This window comes from Hyla sarda, chromosome 2 (assembly GCF_029499605.1).
Source record: "Hyla sarda isolate aHylSar1 chromosome 2, aHylSar1.hap1, whole genome shotgun sequence".
NCBI lineage: Eukaryota > Metazoa > Chordata > Amphibia > Anura > Hylidae > Hyla > Hyla sarda.
This window is the reverse complement of record NC_079190.1, coordinates 159,610,796-159,633,900: the sequence shown is the minus strand read 5'-3', so window position 1 is coordinate 159,633,900 and position 23,105 is coordinate 159,610,796. Positions and strand designations below refer to the sequence as shown.

Sequence of the window (23,105 nt, the reverse complement as noted above, 5' to 3'; positions counted from 1 at the left end):
TTTTTTTTATGTTCACGCCGTTCACCGTTCGGTATCCTTAACACTTTATTTTAAAAGCTTGGATATTTACACACTCGGCGATACCAAATATGTATATAAAATATTTTTTTTACACTTTTTGGGGGTGAAATAGGGAAAATTGGACAATTTACGTTTTTATTGGGGGAGGGGTCTTTTCAAATTTTTTTACTTTTATTTTTACACTTTAATAGTCCACTTTAATAGAGCTAATACTGTTCAATGCTATGCATAGGACATAGCACTGATCAGTATTATCGGTCATCTTCTGCTCTGGTCTGCTCGATCGCAGACCAGAGCAGAAGACCCGTGGAAGGCGGCGGAGGCAGGTGAGGGGACCTCCGACTGCCGTTCTGGATGATCGGATCACCACGGCAGCGCTGCAGACGATCCAATCATCCATTTTAGTGACCACAATGCTGCAGATTCCATGATCTGTATTGATCACGGCATCTGAGGGGTTAATAGCAGACATCCGTGCGATCGCGGATGTCGGCCATTAACGGTGGGTCCCTGGCTGCTATCAGCAGCCGGGACCTGCTGTGCATGACCCGAGCATCGCTCCGATGCTCGCGGTTATGTTTAGGACATAAATGTACGTCCTGGTGCATTACGTATCAGCTCACCAGGACGTATATTTACGTCCGGCGTCGTTAAGCGGTTAAACTCACCTGGGGCAAGTTACAGGTGTGGGCAATATAAAAATGACACCTGAAAGCAGATAAAAAGGAGAGAAATTCCCTTAGTCTTTGCATTGTGTGTCTGTGTGTGCCACACTAAGCATGGACAACAGAAAGAGGAAAAGAGAACTATCTGAGGACTTGGGAACCAAAATTGTGGAAAAATATCAACAATCTCAAGGTAACAAGTCCATCTCCAGAGATCTAGATTTGCCTTTGTCCACAGTGCACAATATTATCAAGAAGTTTGCAACCCATGGCACTGTAGCTAATCTTCCTGAGTGTGAACGAAAGAGAAAAATAGCTAAAAGGTGTCAATGCAGGATAGTCCGGATGGTGGATAAGCAGCCCCAAACAAGTTCCAAAGATATTCAAGCTGTCCTGCAGGCTCAGGGAGCATCAGTGTCAGCGCGAACTATCCGTTGACATTTAAATGAAATGAAACGCTATGGCAGGAGATCCAGGAGGACCCCACTGCTGACACAGAGACATAAAAAAGCAAGACTACATTTTGCCAAAATGAACTTGAGTAAGCCAAAATCCTTCTGGGAAAATGTCTTGGTAAAGCACATCATTCTACTGTTTATTGAAAACGGAATGGGTTGCACTGTACAGCCCAGTGTCACAAAGCTGGGTTTGTGTCTGAGATCTTGGGTCTTCGAGCAAGAGAATGACCCCAAACATACGTCAAAAGACACCCAGAAATGCATGGCCCTTTTTCACCTTAAGGACTGAGCCCTTTTTTGCAATTCCGACCACTGTCACTTTAAGCATTAATAACTCTGGGATGCTTTTACCGATTGTTTTGATTCCGAGATTGTTTTTTCGTGACATATTCTACTTTAACACAGTGGTAAATTTTCGTTGCTACTTGCATTCTTTCTTTGTGAAAAATCCCCAAATTTCATGAAAATTTAGAAAATTTTGAATTTTTCTAACTTTGAAACTCTCTTCTTGTAAAGAAAATGAATATTCCAAATAAATGATATATTGATTCACATATACAATATGTCTACTTTATGTTTGCATCATAAAGTTGACATGTTTTTACTTTTGGAAGACATCAGAGGGCTTCAAAGTTCAGCAGCAATTTTCCAATTTTTCAAAAAAATTTCAAAATCTGAATTTTTCAGGGACCAGTTCAGTTTCAAAGTGAATTTGAGGGGTCTTCATATTAGAAATACCCCATAAATGACCCTATTATAAAAACTTCACCCCTTCAAGTATTCAAAATGACATTCAGAAAGTGTGTTAACCCTTTAGGTGCTTCACAGGAATAGCAGCAAGGTAAAGGAGAAAATTGAAAATCTTAATTTTTTACACTCGCATGTTCTTGTCGACCCCGTTTTTGAAATTTTACAAGAGGTAAAAGGAGAAAAAGTCCCCCAAAATTTGTAACCCAAATAAGGAAATACCAAATAAGGAAATACCTCATATGTGTATGTCAAGTGTTCAGCGGGCGCAGTAGAGGGCTCAGAAGGGAAGGAGCGACAATTTTGGAGAGTGAATTTTGCTGAAATGTTTTTTGGGGGGCATGTCACATTTAGGAAGCCCCTATGAAGCCAGAACAGCAGAAAACCCCACATGGCATACCATTTTGGAAACTACACCCCTCAAGGCACGTAAGAAGGGGTCCAGTGAGCCTTAACACCCCACAGGTGTTTGACGACTTTTCGTTAAAGTTGGATGTGTAAATTAATTTTAATTTTTTTTCACTAAAATGCTGGTTTTCCCCCAACTTTTACACTTTTACAAGGGGTTATAGGAGAAAATACCCCCCAAAATTAGTAACCCCATCTCTTCTGAGTATGGAAATACCCCATGTGTGGACATCAAGTGCACTGCGGGTGCACTACAACGCTCAGAAGAGAAGAAGTCACATTTGGCTTTTGGAAAGCAAATTTTGCTGAAATGGTTTTTGGGGGGCATGTCGCATTTAGGAAGCCCCTATGTGCCAGAACAGCAAAAAAAAAACTCATGGCATACTATTTTGGAAACGACACCCCTCAAGGAACGTAACAAGGGGTACAGTGAGCCTTTACACCCCACAATTGCTTGAAAAATTTCCGCTAAAGTTGGACGTGAAAATGAAAAATGAGATTTTTTTTTACTAAAATGCTGGTTTTACCCCAAATTTTTCATTTTCACAAGGGGTAATTTGAGAAAAAGCCTCCCAAAATTTGTAACCCCATTTCTTCTGAGTATGGAAATACCCCATATATGGATGTAAAGTGTTCTGCAGGCGAACTACAATGCTCAGAAGAGAAGGAGCGCCATTGAGCGTATGGCGAGATAATTTGTTTGGAATGGAAGTCAGGGGCCATGTGCGTTTACAAAGCCCCCCATGGTGCCAGAACAGTGGACCCCCCCCCCCACATGTGACCCTATTTTGCAAACTACACCCCCTCACAGAATTTAATAAGAATTTTAATAAGGGTTCAGTGAACATTTACACCCGACTGGCGTTTTGACAGATCTTTGGAACAGTGGGCTGTACAAATGAAAAATTTAATTTTTCATTTCCACGGACCACTGTCCCAAAAATCTGTCAGACACCTTTTGGGGGGGGGGGGGTAAATGCTCACTGTAGCCCTTATTACAATACGTGAGGGGTTTAGTTTCCAAAATGGGGTCACATGTGGGGGGGGTCCACTGTTCTGGCACTATGGGGGCTTTGTAAACACACATGGCCTTCAATTTCGGACACATTCTCTCTCCAGTATCCCAATGGCACTCCTTCTCTTCTGAGCATTATAGTTCGCCCACAGAGCACTTTGCATCCACATATGGGGTATGTTCTTACTCAGAAGAAATGGGGCTACACATTTTTGTGGGCTTTTTTCCTATTCTCCCTTGTGAAAATGAAAAATGTAGGGTAACACCATCATTTTCACATCCAACTTTAACGGAAATTTGTCAAACACCTGTGGGGTGTTAGGGCTCACTATACCCCTTGTTACATTCCGTAAGGGGTGTAGTTTCCAAAATGGGGTCACATCTGGGTATTCATTGTTTTGCATTTATGTCAGAACCGCTGTAAAATCAGTCATCCCTGTGCAAATCACCAATTTAGACCTCAAATGTACATGGCACGCTCTCACTTCCGAGCCATGTTGTGCGCTCGCAGAGCACTTAACGCCCACATATGCGGTAGTTCTGTACTCAGGAGAAATTGTGTTACAAATATTGGGGGTCTTTTTTTTCCTTTTACCGCTTGTGAAAATTAAAAGTATGGGGCAACACCAGCATGTTAGTGTAAAAATTTTTTTTTTTACACTAACATGCTGGTGTAGACCCCAACTTTACCTTTTCATAAGGGGTAAAAGGAGAAAAAGACCCCCAAATTTTGTAACGCAATTTCTCCCGAGTATGGAGATACCCTATATGTGGCCCTAAACTGTTTCCTTGAAATATGACAGGGCTCCGAAGTGAGAGAGTGCCATGCGCATTTAAGGACTAAATTGGGGATTTGAATCTGCCACAAAAATACTCTACGGCACTGTTTCCCAAACAGGGTGTCTCCAGCTGTTGCAAAACTCCAGGCCTTGACAGTCAGTGGCTGTCCGGCAATACAGGGAGTTGTTGTTTTTCAACGGCTGGAGGCTCCGTTTTGGAAACACTGCCGTACAATACATAGTAGGGGTATGTATATATGTAGTATTTTACCCTTTATTATGTGTTAATGTAGTGTAGTGTTTTTTGGATACATTCACACGGGTGGAGGCTTACAATGAGTTTCTCGCTGGGAGTTTGAGCTGTGGCGGAAAATTAGCTGCATCTCAAACTTGCAGTACCCTGTACATTCATATGGGGGGGGGGGGGGGGCAAACCTCCAGCTGTTGCAAAACTACAACTCCCAGCATGCACTGACAGACCATACAAGCTGGGAGTTGTAGGTATGCAACAGCTGGAGGCACATTGGTTGCAAAACACAGAATTTGTTACTTAACTCAGTGTTTTGCAACCAGTGTGCCTCCAGCTGTTGCAAAACTAGAACTCCCAGCATGTACAGTCTCTCAGTGCATGCTTGGAGTTGTATTTTTGCAACAGCTGGAGGCGCACTGGTTGCAAAACACTGAGTTAGGTAACAAACTCAGTTTCACAACCAATGTGTCTCCAGCTGTTGCAAAACTGCAACAATCAGCATACATTGACAGTCGAAGGGCATGCTGGGAGTTGTAGTTTTGCAACAGCTGGAGGCACACTGCTACAACTCCCAGCATGCCCTTTGGTAGTCTGTGCATGCTGGGAGTTGTAGTTATGCAACAGCTGGCTGCACACTTTTTCATAGAAAAAAAGTGCCTCCAGCTGTTGCAAAACTACAACTCCCAGCATGCCCTTTGGCTGGCTGTGCATGCTGTGAGTTGTTGCTAAGCAACAGCAGGAAGTGAACAGGCCTCACCTTCTGCTGTATCCTTCCGCTGGGACAGTCACCGCTGCTGCCACCGATCCTGCTGCTCCTGTCGCCGCCACCGATCCCGACGGGACCCCCGCCGGACCAGGGCAAGGTATCTCGCTGATCTCCGCCATCCCGATCGCCGCCCAGCAGGGTCGTTATTGATCTGTCGTTACGACCGATCAATCACCTGATCGTGAGGCGGCACCCGTGCCACCTCACTCCTGCTGGGTAAGGGTGAATGGGGCTGTCTCGGACAGCTCCATTCACCCTTTTTTTCTGGGTCACTGGGTCACCAGAGACCCGATTGACCCGGAAAAGCCGCAAATCGTTGGTCTGAATTGACCGACGATTTGTGGTGATCACTGACATGGGGGGGGGGGTCACCCCAGTCCGGTCCCCGCCCGGCGAGCGATGTGGACCGGAATTCCCACGGTGTATCCATACGCCCTCAGTCCTTAAGGACTTTAAAACGGGGGCGTATGCATACGCCCACCGTCCTTAAGGGGTTAAGTCCAGTTGCGTGCCCCCTCTGTTTGCGTCCTGCACCACTTAGGACAGATATTTATCTTTAGCTATAGTCAGAAACCTGTTTCCTTTATTGGGGTAGTTAAAGTCCCCTATAATAACCACCTTATTGTGATTTGGTGCCTTGTTTATTTGCCTCAATAACTGATCTTCTGCCTCTTCCATTATTTGTGGTGGTTAACTGTACATAAAACAAACAGAAGCAGAGCTTCTCATAGGACAGTATTTCTGCACCTTAAATGTATGTTGCATGTATATGAATAAAATGATAGGGGAGATTCTGCTCACCTTTTGTATTTGAGTATCAGACACAACCACCTATCAAAGCATCAAAGGACGGTGCAGCCTCCTGGGGATCGGTGGTTCAGAGGCTCCTCACAGATGAACGATATCTTTGGCCATTTTACATTGAGAAAGAGACAGTGAGTTGTCTCGAAACGTGTCTGTTATTAAAGAAACACACAGATTTATCACATCTTGCGAAGTGCAAGTTATTCCAAGATGGATGGGCTGACCATCCCCGGACTTCTTTTTTCCTGCTAAAGATTATTGTCACGATTCGGCTGGCTGGAGGTGGATCCTCTGTGCCACAGAGGGATTGGCGTGGACCGTGTCGGTGGACCGGTTCTAAGTTGCTACTGGTATTCACCAGAGCCCGCCGCAAAGCGGGATGGTCTTGCAGCAGCGGTAGCAACCAGGTCGTATCCACCGGCAACGGCTCAACCTCTCTGACTGCTGAGATAAGCGCGGTACAAGGGAGTAGACAAGAGCAAGGTCGGACGTAGCAGAAGGTCAGGGCAGGCAGCAAGGATCATAGTCAGGGGCAACGGCAGGAGGTCTGGAACACAGGCTAGGAACACACAAGGAAACGCTTTCACTGGCACAATGGCAACAAGATCCGGCGAGGGAGTGCAGGGGAAGTGAGGTATAAGTAGGGAAGTGCACAGGTGACGGTACTGATTAAAACCTCATGCGCCAATCAGTGGCGCACCGGCCCTTTAAATCGCAAGGACCCGGCGCGCGCGCCCTAAGGGGCGGGGCCGCGCGCGCCGGGTCAGCACAGACGGGGAACGGGTCTGGTAAGCGAGTCAGGATGCGCATCGCGAGCGGGCGCGTCCCGCATCGCGAATCGCATCCCGGCTGGGTGCATTATCGCAGCGCACCCGGTCGGCAGGTCTGACCGGGGCACTGCGAATAAGAGAACGCTGTGAGCGCTTCGGGGAGGAGCAGGGACCCGGAGCGCTCAGAGTAACAATTATTTTTGGTGGCTTATAGCAAACCCTGATCAGTATTTTATTATTTTTTTTCTATCCATAATGACTCCTCATTATTATTTCACTCACATATATTCTCACGCAGTGCGGCCTTTAGGGTGGACTTTATATAAAGACAAAACCCTCTTCCTTTCCGATTTTTAGTTTCTGAATAAGCTATAAGCCTGTAAGTTAACTGTGTCTGTTATTTCCACTAAGTCATAATTTTCTTCAGACATTATTTAATCCAATTCATTATTTTTATTGGTCAGACTTTTAGCATTAGTCAGCATGCAATTTAGAGGTGTATGAGTTTTTTTTTTCCTCCCATGAAGCTTATGCCTATTAACTATTCTAACACCTCCTTCCTCTCCACCCCAAGGTACATTAATAGGTCTTAGTACTCTATCTACACTGTCTTTTGTGATTTTGCAGAAGACCCCCCTCCCCCTCCCCCTTCAATCCCTAGTTTAAACAATCCTTTACCCTTCTGGCCATCTTCTCCCTGAGCACAGCCGCATCCTCCCCATTGAGGTGCAGTCCGTCCGTCTTTAACGTAGAGCCTGTATCCAACAGAGATGTCATCCCAGTTCTCCATAAACCCAAACCCTTCATCCCACACCAGTTTTTGAGCCACTTGTTTACCTCCCTAATCTTCCACTGCCTCTCTGGTGTGGTTTGTGGTACTGGTAGTATTTCGGAAAATATTAATTTTAAGGTTCTTGCCTTAAGCTTACTGTCTAAGCTCCTGAAATTGTTTTTAAGGACACACTACCTACCTCTTACTTTGTAATTGGTGACAATGTGCACCATGACCACTGGGTCTTCCCCAGCCCCTCCCAGTAATCTATCAACCCCATCCACAAGGTGTTAAACTCAAGCGCCAGAAAGACAACACACTGGCCCTTATTTACTAAGAGTGCAGTGTTGGTTTCTTTGTGGGTTTTAATTCCCTACAATTTATTTTCCACGGTATTTACTAAGGTTTCCCTACATTTTCCACTTTCCCTACACTTTGTCTTTTTTTACACATGTTCTGATCTGTCGGGTTTTCCTCAGCTCAAATCCCCCACATTTTATGTGGAAACCTTAGTAAATATGTAATTTTTTTGTGAAAATGTCGGGAACACGTCCCTTTTCACAGACCACGCTTTTTTCTTGGTGGCCACGCCCCTTTTCGAGTTTTCTTAGCAAAATGGAGAGTTAGTCAGGGTTTTTTTCAATTCTGGTGCAAATTTTGGCCCAAAATCTGTCGCAGACAGAATTTCTGGTGCAATGCAACAGAATCTGGCGCACACACCCGACAAAACATGTCGGGTTTGCAATAGTAAATGAGGGCCACTGTTCGACAATCCCAGTCTTAGTGACAGATCTCCCTGTCTGTCCCCTTAATAATTGAGTTATCAGCACCTGTCTGATCTGCCCTGCTCCTTATTAGTGTTGCTCGCGAATATTCACAATGCGAATTTTATTCGCGAATATCGCATATTCGAGAATTCGCGAATATAGCACTATATATTCGCAATTACGAATATTCGTTTTTTTTGGGGTTTTTTCACAGTACACATCACAGTGATCATCCCTCTATGCTTCCAGCTTGTGTAAAGAAGGCTCTAATACTACTGTGTGAGACTGGTGTACGAATTTTGGCATATGTGAATTGTCGCTTATGCTAATTTTCGCATATGCTAATTTTCACATACGCAAATTTTTGCATATGCTAATTTTAGCTCATGAGAGAATCAATCTCAGGAGTTGTTGTTTTGCAACAGCTGGAGGCTCTATTTTGGAAATGCATTTTTATTGGGTGGGGTAATTGTGTAAGGGTGTATATGTAGTGTTTTTATTTTGTGTAGTGTAGTTAGTGTTTTTAGAGTACATTCACACGGGCGGGGGTTTACAGTGAGTTTCCCGCTGGGAGTTTGAGTTGCGGTGGAAAATTTGCCACAGCTCAAACTTGCATTAGAAAACTCACTGTAAAGCCCCGCCCATGTGAATGTACCCTGTACATTCACATTGTGGTCAGTAGGGTGTGTTTACGGGCGCAAACCTCCAACTGTTGCAAAACTACAACTCTAAACATGAACTGACAGACTGTGCATGCTGGGAGTCGTAGTTTTGGAGCTGGAGGCACACTGGTGGGAAAACACTGAATTAGGTAACAGACTTACTCAGTGTTTACCCACCAGTGTGCCTCCAGCTGTTGCAAAACTACAACTCCCAGCATGTACTGACAGTGCTTGTTGCCGGGCATGCTGGTAGTTTTGCAAGATCTGGAGGGCCACAGTTTAGAGACTGCTGCACAGTGATTTCCAAACTGTGGTCCTCCAGATGTTTGCAGCCGGGCATGCTGGGAACTGTAGTTTTAAAACATCTGTAGGACTACAGTTTGGAGACCACTGTGCAGTGGTTTCCAATCTGTGGTCCTCCAAATGTTGCAAAACTACAACTCCCAACATGCCCAGACAGGCATTGGCTGTCTGGGCATGCTGGGAGTTGTAGTTTTGCAACATCTGCAGGACCGCAGTTTGGAGACCACTACATCGTGGTCTCCAAACTGTGGTCCTCCAGATGTTGCAAAACTACAACCTCCAGCATCCTCAAACTGTCTGTACATGCTTGGAGTTGTAGGGGGCACTTACCCCCGTCATCGTGGATGCCTCCGCCAGATTTCCCACCACGCCCCCGCCGCCCCCTGCACACCCGATTGCTGATCGGGTTACTCAAATGGGGTCCCGGGGTGTCGGGCGGGACTTAAGCTAATTAACTAGATCAGTTCCGCGGGAGTGCGCATTTAACCCCTTCAGGACGGAGCCCATTTTGGCCTTAAGGACCGGAGCGTTTTTTGCACATCTGACCACTGTCACTTTAATCATTAATAACTCTGGAATGCTTTTAGTTATCATCCTGATTCCGAGATTGTTTTTTCGTGACATATTCTACTTTAACATAGTGGTAAATTTTTGTCGATACTTGCATCCTTTCTTGGTGAAAAATCCGTAAATTTGATGAAAAATTTGAAAATTTAGCATTTTTCTAACTTTGAAGCTTTCTGCTTGTAAGGAAAATGGATATTACGAATACATTTTTTTTTGGTTCACATATACAATATGTCTACTTTATGTTTGCATCATAAAATTGACGTGTTTTTACTTTTGGAAGACACCAGAGGGCTTCAACGGTCAGCAGCAATTTTCCGATTTTTCACAAAATTTTCAAACTCAGTATTTTTCAGGGACCAGTTCAGGTTTGAAGTGGATTTGAAGGGTCTTCATATTAGAAATACCCCATAAATGACCCCATTATAAAAACTACACCCCCCAAAGTATTCAAAATGACATTCAGTAAGTGTTTTAACCCTTTAGGTGTTTCACACGAATAGCAGCAAAGTGAAGGAGAAAATTCACAATCTTCATTTTTTACACTCACATGTTCTTGTAGACCCAATTTTAGAATTTTTACAAGGGGTAAAAGGACAAAATTTTTACTTGTATTTGTAGCCCAATTTCTCTCGAGTAAGCACATACCTCATATGTCTATGTAAAATGTTCGGCGGGCGCAGTAGAGGGCTCAGAAGGGAAGGAGCGACAAGGGGATTTTGGAGAGTACGTTTTTCTGAAATGGTTTTTGGGGGGCATGTTACCTTTAGGAAGCCCTTATGGTGCCAGAACAGCAAAAAAACCCCACATGGCATACCATTTTGGAAACTAGACCCCTCGGGGAATGTAACATGGGATAAAGTGAACCTTAATACCCCACAGGTGTTTCACGACTTTTGCAAATGTAAAAAAAAAAAAAAAAATTTTACCTAAAATGCTTGTTTTCCCAAAAATTTTTTAGTTTTAAAAAGGGTAATAGCAGAAAATACCCCTAAAAATTTGAAGCCCAATTTCTCCCGATTCAGAAAACACCCCATATGGGGGTGAAAAGTGCTCTGCTGGCGCACTACAGGTCTCAGAAGAGAAGGAGTCACATTTGGCTTTTTGAAAGCGAATTTTGCTCTGGGGGCATGCCGCATTTAGGAAGCCCCTATGGTGCCAGGATAGCAAAAAAAAACCCACATGGCATACCATTTTGGAAACTAGACCCCTCGGGGAACGTAACAAGGGGTTAAGTGAACCTTTATACCCCACAGGTGTTTCACGACTTTTGCATATGTAAAAATTTTTTTTTTTTTTTACCTAAAATGCTTGTTTTCCCCAAAATTTTACATTTTTAAAAAGGGTAAAAGCAGAAAATACCCCCCAAAATTTGTAACACAATTTCTCCCGAGTACGGCGATACCCCATATGTGACCGTAAACTGTTGCCTTGAAATACGACAGGGCTCCAAAGTGAGAGCGCCATGCGCATTTGAGGCCTAAATTAGGGATTGCATAGGGGTGGACATAGGGGTATTCTACGCCAGTGATTCCCAAACAGGGTGCCTCCAGCTGTTGCAAAACTCCCAGCATGCCTGGACAGTCAACGGCTGTCCGACAATACTGGGAGTTGTTTTGCAACAGCTGGAGGCTCCGTTCTGGAAACAGTGGCGTACCAGACGTTTTTCATTTTTATTGGGGAGGGGAGGGGGGCTGTGTAGGGGTATGTGTATATGTAGTGTTTTTTACTTTTTATTTTATTTTTTGTGGTAGTGTAGTGTAGTGTTTTTAGGGTACAGTCGCACGGGCAGGGGGTTCACAGTAGTTTCTCGCTGGCAATTTGAGCTGCAGCAGAAAGTTTGCGGCAGCTCAAATTTGCAGCCAGATACTTACTGTAATCCTCCGCCCATGTGAGTGTACCCTGTACGTTCACATTGGGGGGGGGACATCCAGCTGTTGCATAACTACAACTCCCAGCATGCCCGTTGGCTGTCGGTGACTGCTGAGAGTTGTAGTTTTGCAACAACTGTAGGTACACTGGTTATGTATCACTGAGTTTGTGACCTAACTCAGTGTTTCACAACCAGTGTGCCTCCAGCTGTTGCAAAACTACAACTCCCAGCATGTACGGTGCATGGTGTAAGGTGACTGCTGAGAGTTGTAGTTTGCAACAGCTGGAGGCACACCGGTCGTGAAACACTGAGTTAGGTAAAAAAAAACTCTTGAGTTTCACAACCAGTGTGCCTTCAGCTGTTGCAAAACTACAACTCTCAGCAGTCACCGACAGCCAACGGGCATGCTGGGAGTTGTAGTTATTCAACCAGCAGATGCACCACTACAACTCCCAGCATGCACTTTAGCTGTTTGTGCAAGCTGGGAGTTGTAGTTAGACAACAGCTGAAGGTACACTTTTCCATAGAAATAATGTGCCTCCAGCTGTTGCAAAACCATAAGTCCCAGCATGCCCATAAGGGAATGCTGGGAGTTGTGGTGGTCTGCCTCCTGCTGTTGCATAACTACAGCTCCCAGCATGCCCTTTTTGCATGCTGGGAGCTGTTGCTAAGCAACAGCAGGAGGCTGTAACTCACCTCCTGCTGTTGCTTCATCGCTGGACTGTCCCTCGCCGCCGCAGCTGCTCCTGGGGCCCCGATCCCAACAGGGGCGCCGGGGATCGGGGTCCCCAGCACCGGGGGTCGTCTTCCCGCACCCGCTCACGCCCTCCGGAAGAGGGGCGGAGCGGGTGCGGGAGTGACACCCGCAGCAGGCGCCCTGATTGGTCGGCCGGTAATCCGGCCGACGAATCAGGGCGATCGTGAGGTGGCACCAGTGCCACCTCACCCCTGCAGGCTCTGGCTGTTCGGGGCCGTCAGAGACGGCCCCGAACAGCCAGTAATTCCGGGTCACCGGGTCACCGGAGACCCGATTGACCCGGAATCGCCGCAGATCGCTGGACTGAATTGTCCAGCGATCTGCGGCGATCGCCGACATGGGGGGGCATAATGACCCCCCTGGGCGATATGCCGGGATGCCTGCTGAACGATTTCAGCAGGCATCCGGCTCCGGTCCCCAACCGGCTAGCGGTGGGGGCCGGAATTCCCACGGGCGTATGGATACGCCCTCGGTCCTTAAGGACTCGGGATGCAGGGCGTATCCATACGCCCTATGTCCTGAAGAGGTTAATGAACGCCGCCTATTTACGGTGGTATGCACGAAGGTATCGCGCCATCCGCCGTATAAAGGCAGATTTCTGTGCGAAGGGGTTAATGTACAAATGTTTCAGCCCATATGGCTTGGGGAAGTCCGTTTTATTTGCTTCAGACATGCTACAGACATTTTTAGGAAGCTGGTAGGGTATATGCAATAAATTCTCCTTTTTATTCTTCAACCAAATGTCAAGGAAGCGGAGCCGAGCTGCTCAAGGGCCTCACAGCTCCTTTTTGATGGATATCCTCTTTTATCCTTGCTGTCCTCACTGGTTTACTTCCCTGTATGATGTGCTTTCATTACTATCCTGGTGACCTCCCCGGGACACCCTGTAGCCAGTCCCTGGCCTCAGCAGTTGTCGGCATGAGACCACTTGTTGTTGGCATGAGTGCTAGCATGGATGGCAGCCGGGATAATAATTCTAATGACCCATTTAAAGGAGTTATCTACTGTATAACTATCCAAATTGACACTCAAAAAAAGCAGCATAGAGATTTTAACCATCATTGTCACTATTGATCAACATCTGTCCCTCCCCTGCTGACAGGACATTGGTGATTTAATCTACAGTGGTCAGACAAAATAACTAGAACACCCACAACAGTTCCTGAAATACCTTTCATCACAGGCAACGTCCTCTTTTTTTTTTTCTCAGTCACATGGTTTATATCATGGTTGATAAACTTTATTACTTGTGCTGTTATAAAAACAGTTTGTGCTGTTTATGTGTCTTAGGGGTGTGGTATGACAGACCTGACAGGGTTCCAAAGGGGAATGATTGTGTGTGCCTGGCGAGGTATGTGATCTGAGGTACTGAGTTGATGGGTATGTCAAAGTCTGCTGTTTGGTTGCTCTCAGTATGCAAAGACTAACAAAAATCTCATGACAGAAGTAGTTGTGGTCGACAGTCAAAGCTTGATGTGAGGGACAAAACAGCAGGTGCTAAATATAAAAAATTAGAAAGGGTAACCTTCCTAGCTTCCCTGTCACCGCCATTGTCATAGAGCTCCTGTTACACAGCGCTTCTGCTCAGTGAGGAAGGTAAGTGTATGTTATTTTCCTATTTAGACCCTGTCTAGGCATAAGGACAAAACTCAGTATACCCTTTTAAGCTCATTGTCAAGTACAGTGGGGGTTCCTGTTTGGTTTGGGGCATGATAGCATTACACATTTTTGGGTTCATTAGTCATCCTTAAAGTGGTACTCCAGTGGAAAACTTTTTTTTTTAAATGAACTGGTGCCAGAAAGTTAAACAGATTTGTTAATTACTTCTATTTAAAAATCTCAGGGGGAAATTTATCAAAACCTACGCAGAGGAAAAGTTGCTCAGTTGCCCATAGCAAACAATCAGATCGCTTCTTTCATTTTTAACATTGCCTCTGCAAAATGAAAGAAGCGATCTGATTGGTTGCTATGGGCAACTTTTCCTCTGCACAGGTTTTGATAAATCTCCCCTCAGTCCTTTCAGTACTTATTACAGAGGAACTTTTGTCTTCTGTCCACAGTGCTCTCTGCTGACACCTGTCCGTGTCAGGAACTGTCCAGAGCAGCAGAGGTTTGCTATGGCGATTTTCTCCTGCTCTGGACAGTTCCTGATACGGGCATCAGGTGTCAGCAGAGAGCATCTTCGGAGAAGTCCCTTTGTCAATGGGACAGTAGTCATGTCCATAGAAAACTGTCATAAGTGCTGATTCTGGATGATTCTGAACGCCACTGATTCACAGAGGAAATTCAGAGAGGAGTGAACATACCCAGTTCTTCCTTTAGATATCCAATTTCTTTTAAATGGCACTGTCAGATATAAACATTTTTAATATGTTGTACATCTTGAAAAAACAATAGTTTTTCTAATATACTTCTTTAAAAATGTTTCACATTCTATTAAAGAAAACTGCCTTTGAAAATCCCACCGCTAGGGGGCCCCATACCACCTGGGACACTGATAAGTCCCACAACAGCATGTGCGTGTCCAAGGGTCATGGACATGAGATGGCTGATTGACAAGGCTCCAGGAGGAACACAGCTTGCAGCAACACTGCTGTAACACAGAGTTTTACCAAATGTGCATCCAGCTGTTGCAAAACTACAACTCCAAGCATGCTTGGACAGTCAAAGGATGTCTGGGCATGCTGGAAGTTGTAGTTTTGCAAAGGCTGTAGGCACCAGTGCTTCAAAAAAAAAAAAAAAAAAGTTATTTAAACACTGTAACTCCAACTATTCCAAAACCACAAGTCCCAGCATTACAGGACTGCCAAAGGATGATACACATGAATGACATAAGAAGATGTTAGTTATACACTCACAATATTGTCTTTGATGGTAGAGACAAGGCAATCTTCAATAATCATTGTGTGTGTGTGTACAGCATAAAACCAGAGAGGAAAGGGTTACAGAGCAGAGCTGCCAGGCTACCAAGACCAGTGAGTCAGTAGAGTGAGGGAGGTGGAGGAGTCAAGAGAAGGACATGCCCCCTCCCTTTTAAAAGATGGAAAAAACAGTGAGCACTGTTAATATACATAAAAATTACAGGTACATAATCAGGATGAGGTACCAAGTAACAAATATCAGTTTTTTTGGGGATCTGAAAGGTACGCTTGAGATCCATATCTGGTTTTGCACTTAATCCCCCCCCCCCCCCCCCCCCCAAAAAAAAAAAAAAAAAAAAACAGGCGTGTAATAAGAGGCTTAGTGGGAACAAGGTTACAAGTATATACCACCTGCTTATTAAAAATTGGAAGGAAATTGACATCATTGTTGGTGATTTCTATGTATCTATTACAGCTGTATTATGTGTAAACAAGGGGTCCTAAACAAAGTGTGACCTGTAGTTGGTGTTGTGGTTTTATACACTCATGTATGGAAAATAATCAGAAGCTCCTCGAGTCTCCAGGCATGTTTTGTGTTTCTGTGGCTTACGGGGAGTCACTCGGCCCCTGAAGGTCACTATGTACTGATATAAGACAAGTTCCTGTCCACCCTGCTGTAGTGTAGTAGAGCTGTCAGGGCAGAGACATGGTTCCGAGCTGCAGGCAGTTACCAGGAGGAGCTGTAGAGGGGAAGAGGCAGTGAGGGAGGAGGGGAGGTGGGTGGTTAATGGGTTTTTTCTCTATTCTTGTTTCCTGGTCTAGTTGTGTGTGAACGAGGAGGCAGCGCGGCACCCGGAGATGACAGCGAGCAGTGCCCGGGACTGTCATACATGTCCTATCTGCAGCCGGAAATCATCATCATAGACACGAGAAGAAAGCAAAGCTCTTCCTGCTGCCAAACTCTCCCCGTGCCTGCCCCCTGCCATCTGCACGGCTCCCGGACTGGCACGTAGAGGGGAGCCCGGGCGAGGAGGAGGGATCCTGGTGTGTCTGTGGAGCTCAGGGCCGGGGCTGTGCGGCACCATCCGGGGTACAGCACTATGACTCAGTCCCCCGGCCTGCCCGGGGTGCAGGTAGGAGCTCGGGGCGGTATCTACTCAGGCTGGGGTGCTGCTTGCGATACTCCTTTCCCACACTGTATCCCCATCCCTGCTTAGTTGCACTTGAGAGTCTGCACTTCATGTTCTTTCCTGAGGTATTCCTCATACTTCTATGGGAGGGAGCCCTTGTATGTTGTTACTGACTTTTATAACACTGAGGTAGTCTTTCCCTGCCAGGATACCTCCAGCTGTTGCAAATCTACAACTCTCAGCCGGCTGTCCGGGCATGCTGGGAGTTGTAGTTTTGCAACTGCTGGAGGCATCCTGGCAGGGAAACACTGGGTTAGGATTTGTTCACACATGGTGTATACTTCCCTGTGACTTACTTATTGATAATTGGGAAAATAATAAATGTACCTGCCATGTGTAAACATACCTACCTCAGCTGTTAGTGCAGGTAACTATCTCAGTTGTCAATGTTACGGAGGTGGGCAGGTTTTGTCACGTGACCTCTACATTAGGGGCTGTTTTATACCCACCCCATAGCGGTGTTCCCCAGCCTGTGATTTTCTGTCGTTGCAGAACTACAACTCCCAGCATGCCTGCACAGCCAAAGTTGTAGTTTAGCCACATGCTGTTCTATAAGGTGCACATACAGTGTTTGTATACCTGCAGAGAAGTAGTGTCCAAAGTCATACACAACTGTGTGGTAACTGCGATGCCTGATGTGTATGCAGATTACAGTGTGTACACACACCTACTGTCCCCATCATTGCAGCCACTTTCCTACAGCCCTGTGCTGTGTATGCAGATTACAGTGTGTACACACACCTACTGTCCCCATCATTGCAGCCACTTTCCTACAGCCCTGTGCTGTGTATGCAGATTACAGTGTGTACACACACCTACTGTCCCCATCATTGCAGCCACTTTCCTACAGTCCTGTGCTGTGTATGCAGATTACAGTGTGTACACACACCTACTGTCCCCATCATTGCAGCCACTTTCCTACAGCCCTGTGCTGTGTATGCAGATTACAGTGTGTACACACACCTACTGTCCCCATCATTGCAGCCACTTTCCTACAGCCCTGTGCTGTGTATGTAGATTACAGTGTGTACACACACCTACTGTCCCCATCATTGCAGCCACTTTCCTACAGCCCTGTGCTGTGTATGTAGATTACAGTGTGTACACACACCTACTGTCCCCATCATTGCAGCCACTTTCCTACAGCCCTGTGCTGTGTATGTAGATTACAGTGTGTACACACACCTACTGTCCCCATCATTGCAGCCACTTTCCTACAGCCCTGTGCTGTGTATGTAGATTACAGTGTGTACAGACACCTACTGTCCCCATCATTGCAGCCACTTTCCTACAGCCCTGTGCTGTGTATGTAGATTACAGTGTGTACACACACCTACTGTCCCCATCATTGCAGCCACTTTCCTACAGCCCTGTGCTGTGTATGCAGATTACAGTGTGTACAGACACCTACTGTCCCCATCATTGCAGCCACTTTCCTACAGTCCTGTGCTGTGTATGCAGATTACAGTGTGTACACACACCTACTGTCCCCATCATTGCAGCCACTTTCCTACAGTCCTGTGCTGTGTATGTAGATTACAGTGTGTACACACACCTACTGTCCCCATCATTGCAGCCACTTTCCTACAGTCCTGTGCTGTGTATGCAGATTAGTGTGTACACACACCTACTGTCCCCATCATTGCAGCCACTTTCCTACAGCCCTGTGCTGTGTATGCAGATTACAGTGTGTACACACACCTACTGTCCCCATCATTGCAGCCACTTTCCTACAGCCCTGTGCTGTGTATGCAGATTACAGTGTGTACACACACCTACTGTCCCCATCATTGCAGCCACTTTCCTACAGCCCTGTGCTGTGTATGCAGATTACAGTGTGTACAGACACCTACTGTCCCCATCATTGCAGCCACTTTCCTACAGTCCTGTGCTGTGTATGCAGATTACAGTGTGTACACACACCTACTGTCCCCATCATTGCAGCCACTTTCCTACAGATCTGTGCTGTGTATGCAGATTAGTGTGTACAGACACCTACTGTCCCCATCATTGCAGCCACTTTCCTACAGCCCTGTGCTGTGTATGCAGATTAGTGTGTACAGACACCTACTGTCCCCATCATTGCAGCCACTTTCCTACAGTCCTGTGCTGTGTATGCAGATTAGTGTGTACAGACACCTACTGTCCCCATCATTGCAGCCACTTTCCTACAGCCCTGTGCTGTGTATGCAGATTAGTGTGTACAGACACCTACTGTCCCCATCATTGCAGCCACTTTCCTACAGTCCTGTGCTGTGTATGCAGATTACAGTGTGTACACACACCTACTGTCCCCATCATTGCAGCCACTTTCCTACAGCCCTGTGCTGTGTATGTAGATTACAGTGTGTACACACACCTACTGTCCCCATCATTGCAGCCACTTTCCTACAGCCCTGTGCTGTGTATGCAGATTACAGTGTGTACACACACCTACTGTCCCCATCATTGCAGCCACTTTCCTACAGCCCTGTGCTGTGTATGCAGATTACAGTGTGTACAGACACCTACTGTCCCCATCATTGCAGCCACTTTCCTACAGTCCTGTGCTGTGTATGCAGATTACAGTGTGTACACACACCTACTGTCCCCATCATTGCAGCCACTTTCCTACAGATCTGTGCTGTGTATGCAGATTAGTGTGTACAGACACCTACTGTCCCCATCATTGCAGCCACTTTCCTACAGCCCTGTGCTGTGTATGCAGATTAGTGTGTACAGACACCTACTGTCCCCATCATTGCAGCCACTTTCCTACAGCCCTGTGCTGTGTATGCAGATTAGTGTGTACAGACACCTACTGTCCCCATCATTGCAGCCACTTTCCTACAGTCCTGTGCTGTGTATGCAGATTAGTGTGTACAGACACCTACTGTCCCCATCATTGCAGCCACTTTCCTACAGCCCTGTGCTGTGTATGCAGATTAGTGTGTACAGACACCTACTGTCCCCATCATTGCAGCCACTTTCCTACAGTCCTGTGCTGTGTATGCAGATTACAGTGTGTACAGACACCTACTGTCCCCATCATTGCAGCCACTTTCCTACAGTCCTGTGCTGTGTATGCAGATTACAGTGTGTACACACACCTACTGTCCCCATCATTGCAGCCACTTTCCTACAGATCTGTGCTGTGTATGCAGATTAGTGTGTACACACACCTACTGTCCCCATCATTGCAGCCACTTTCCTACAGCCCTGTGCTGTGTATGCAGATTACAGTGTGTACAGACACCTACTGTCCCCATCATTGCAGCCACTTTCCTACAGCCCTGTGCTGTGTATGTAGATTACAGTGTGTACAGACACCTACTGTCCCCATCATTGCAGCCACTTTCCTACAGCCCTGTGCTGTGTATGTAGATTACAGTGTGTACACACACCTACTGTCCCCATCATTGCAGCCACTTTCCTACAGCCCTGTGCTGTGTATGCAGATTAGTGTGTACAGACACCTACTGTCCCCATCATTGCAGCCACTTTCCTACAGCCCTGTGCTGTGTATGCAGATTAGTGTGTACACACACCTACTGTCCCCATCATTGCAGCCACTTTCCTACAGCCCTGTGCTGTGTATGCAGATTAGTGTGTACCCACCTACTGTCCCCATCATTGCAGCCACTTTCCTACAGTCCTGTGCTGTTTTGTGCCTGGGTCTGTTTTGGAAGGAAGCCCCACAGTCGTCCTCATGCTGAACATCTGGGCTGTTGCTAACATTGCGCAATGTGTGACTTGTTAAGCGCCAGATGCAGCGTCGTGTCCAGTGTGTGAGAAGGCAGCGACTTGTCTGTAGGGTTAACCCCTCCGCTGCCATGTCAGGCACAGTTTGCAGGGTGGAGTGTCTCTTCCTGTATATCCGGCCACATGCTGCACATCTGAGGCTTCTTCTTCTTCTTCTCTCTGGGGAAGTTTGTCATGAAGCAGAAGCCTCTGTGTGACTCATGTTCACTAACTTGTCAGACGGGTCATGGCTCTGGGTCAGCAGGTGCAGGCTGGGCAGGTGAGGGCAGGCTATTAGCTTGTTTCGATGCTAGGTACATGTGAGTCAGGAATAGATGTTGGGTGGAAGGACGAGCAGGGAGATAATTTATACAGCCGATTGTAAACTATCTTCAGGTGTGGCACTGTTTACCTGCTGCGCTGCCTCCTTTTGCGCATAAGTGCCCTGCCAGATGAAGTCTAATAATAGAGGGATGCACATAGGGCTGGGCGGTATATCCAAATGTGTATATCACGGTATTTTTATAACTTTTGGCGGTTCCACGGTATATAATGGTATTTCCTCCCCCTCCCCCCAAATTAATTATCAGCCCAGCGCTGCCCCCATCGGGGTAAATACTCACATGTCACCCGCAAGCGCTGCCCTCCTCATCTTCCGGCGCTGACTGTGCGGTATCCCTATGCCCGGGCTGCAAAAGGTAAACAAAATAAACTAACTGTTCCTACGTCGGCCTTACGCTGGGGACGGGAATGTCGGACAGCCGTCAGCCTATCACCGGCCGGAACAAACAGGAGGGCAGCGCTTGCGGGTGACATGTGAGTATTTACCCCCATGGGGACAGCGCTGGGCTGATAATTAATTGGGGGGGGGAGACAGCGCTTGCGGGTGACATGTGAGTAGTTCCCCGCTGGGCTGATAGTTCATTCATTCCTGAGGGGGAGGGGCCAAACGGTATTGCGGTATGGGTTAAAATTCATATCGTGCAGCACAAAAATTTCGGTATGAACCGGTATACCGCCCAGCCCTAGATGCATATATACATGGTGTTGGGATGCGGTTTGACACTACAGAAAACACTCATTGGGGGATATCTATCAAAGTTGTCTATGTCCCGCATCAATATAGACCAAACTACAGAGGGTTAGTCTGGTCTATTGTGAACCTAATTTATCAAATGGCGCACGGCTCTTAATAAATTCTGTGCACAGACTGCATGTTCTATTCTTTAGTCTATATTTAAACCTGCTCCAACATGGTCTGACATTTCGGCGTACTTTCAGCCGATGCGACTTGTCGCTGAAAAGTCGCACTTGATAAATTCAGCACCAATGCATTTTTCAATGCATTTCAGTCTAAAATAGACTTGCATGCATCATGTTCTAAAAATCCTCTAGAGCAAAAGTCGCAGAAAAGTCGCACAGATTTAGACTGCGACTTTCTGTGCGACAAATTTAGACAGGAAAAACCAGTCTAAATCCTTTGATAAATCTCCCCCATTGACTTAAAGTGGTACTCCAGTGGAAAACTTTTTTTTATAAATCAACTGGTGCCAGAAAGTTAAACAGATTTGTAAATTACTTCTATTTAAAAATCTTAACCCTTCCAGTACTTATCAGCTGCTGTATGCTCCACAGGAAATTATTTTCTTTTTGAATTTCCTTTCTGCTGAGACCTCTGTCTATTTTAGGAACTGTCCAGAGCAGTATAGGTTTTCTATGGGGATTTGCTCCTACTCTGGACAGTTCCAAAAATAAACAGAAGTGTCAACAGAGAGCACTGTGGTCAGGCAGAAAGGGAGTTCAAAAAGAAAATAACTTTCTGTGGATCATACAGCAGCTGAGTACTGGGAGGATTAAGATTTTTTTTTTAATAGAAGTAATTTACAAATCCGTTTAACTTTCCGGCACCGGTTGATTTGATTTAAAAAAAAAAAAATGTTTTCCAGTGGAGTACCCCTTTAGCTCCTTAACGACGCAGGACGTACATTTACGTCCTGCGCCGGCTCCCGCGATATAACGCGGGGTGACGTGGTGACCCTGCGTCATAACGGGTCGGTCCCGGTGGCCATCAACACGTGGGACCCGCGGCTAATACCGGACATCACCGATCGCAGTGATGCCCGGTATTAACCCATCAGACGCGGCGATCAAAGTTGACCGCCACGTCTGAAGTGAAACCGCAGCTCAGTCATCCCGGAAGCTCAGTCAGGCTGTTCGGGACCGTCGCGGTGAAATCGCCGGGTCCCGAATAGCTTGCAGGACATCAGGAGGATCCCTACCTGCCTCGTGTATGTCCGATCGTCGAATGACTGCTCTGTGCCTGAGATCCAGGCAGGAGCAGTCGAGCAGCGATAACACTGATCAATGCCATGTTAATGCATGGCAGTGAACAGTGCCTGCAATCAATGTAATGCATGTTATAGTCCCCTATGTTGGCTATAACATTGCAAAAAAAGTGTTAATAAATGTGATTTAACCCCTTCCCTAATAAGTCAGGATCACCCCCCTTTTCCCATAAAAAAAAAAAACTATGTAAATAAAAATAAATATAAACATATGCGGTTAATTAAACCGCATGGTCAATGGCGTACATGTAAAAAAAAATGGTATAAAAAGTGACCAAAATAGCGTACTTTTGGTCACTTTTTATACCATTAAAGAATGAATAAAAAAGTCTGATCAAAACCAAAAGAGTACCGATAAAAACTTCAGATCACGGCGCATAAAATAAGCCCTCATACCGCCCTGTAAGTGGAAAAATAAAAAAGTTATAGGGGTCGGAAAAGGACATTTTTAAACGTATAAATTTTTAGTTTTGATTTTTTTCCAGAAGTACGACAAAATCAAACCTATATAAGTAGGGTATCATTTTAATCGTATGGACCTACGGAATAAAGATAAGGTATCATTTTTACCGAAAAATGCACTGCCTAGAAACGGAAGCCGCCCC

General features: G+C 45.9%; 1 protein-coding gene across 1 annotated transcript in view; it reads left to right on the top strand.

Annotated features, from left to right (window-relative positions):
• The first annotated feature begins 16,076 nt into the window (after positions 1-16,076).
• Positions 16,077-23,105, top strand: part of STK24 (serine/threonine kinase 24) — a 62,506-nt gene continuing 55,477 nt past the window's right edge. Inside the window, exon 1 of the mRNA XM_056555632.1 lies at positions 16,077-16,378. Within this exon, the coding sequence (XP_056411607.1) occupies positions 16,346-16,378 (33 nt within the window). The 5' untranslated portion in view covers positions 16,077-16,345. The remainder of the gene's footprint in view (positions 16,379-23,105) is intronic.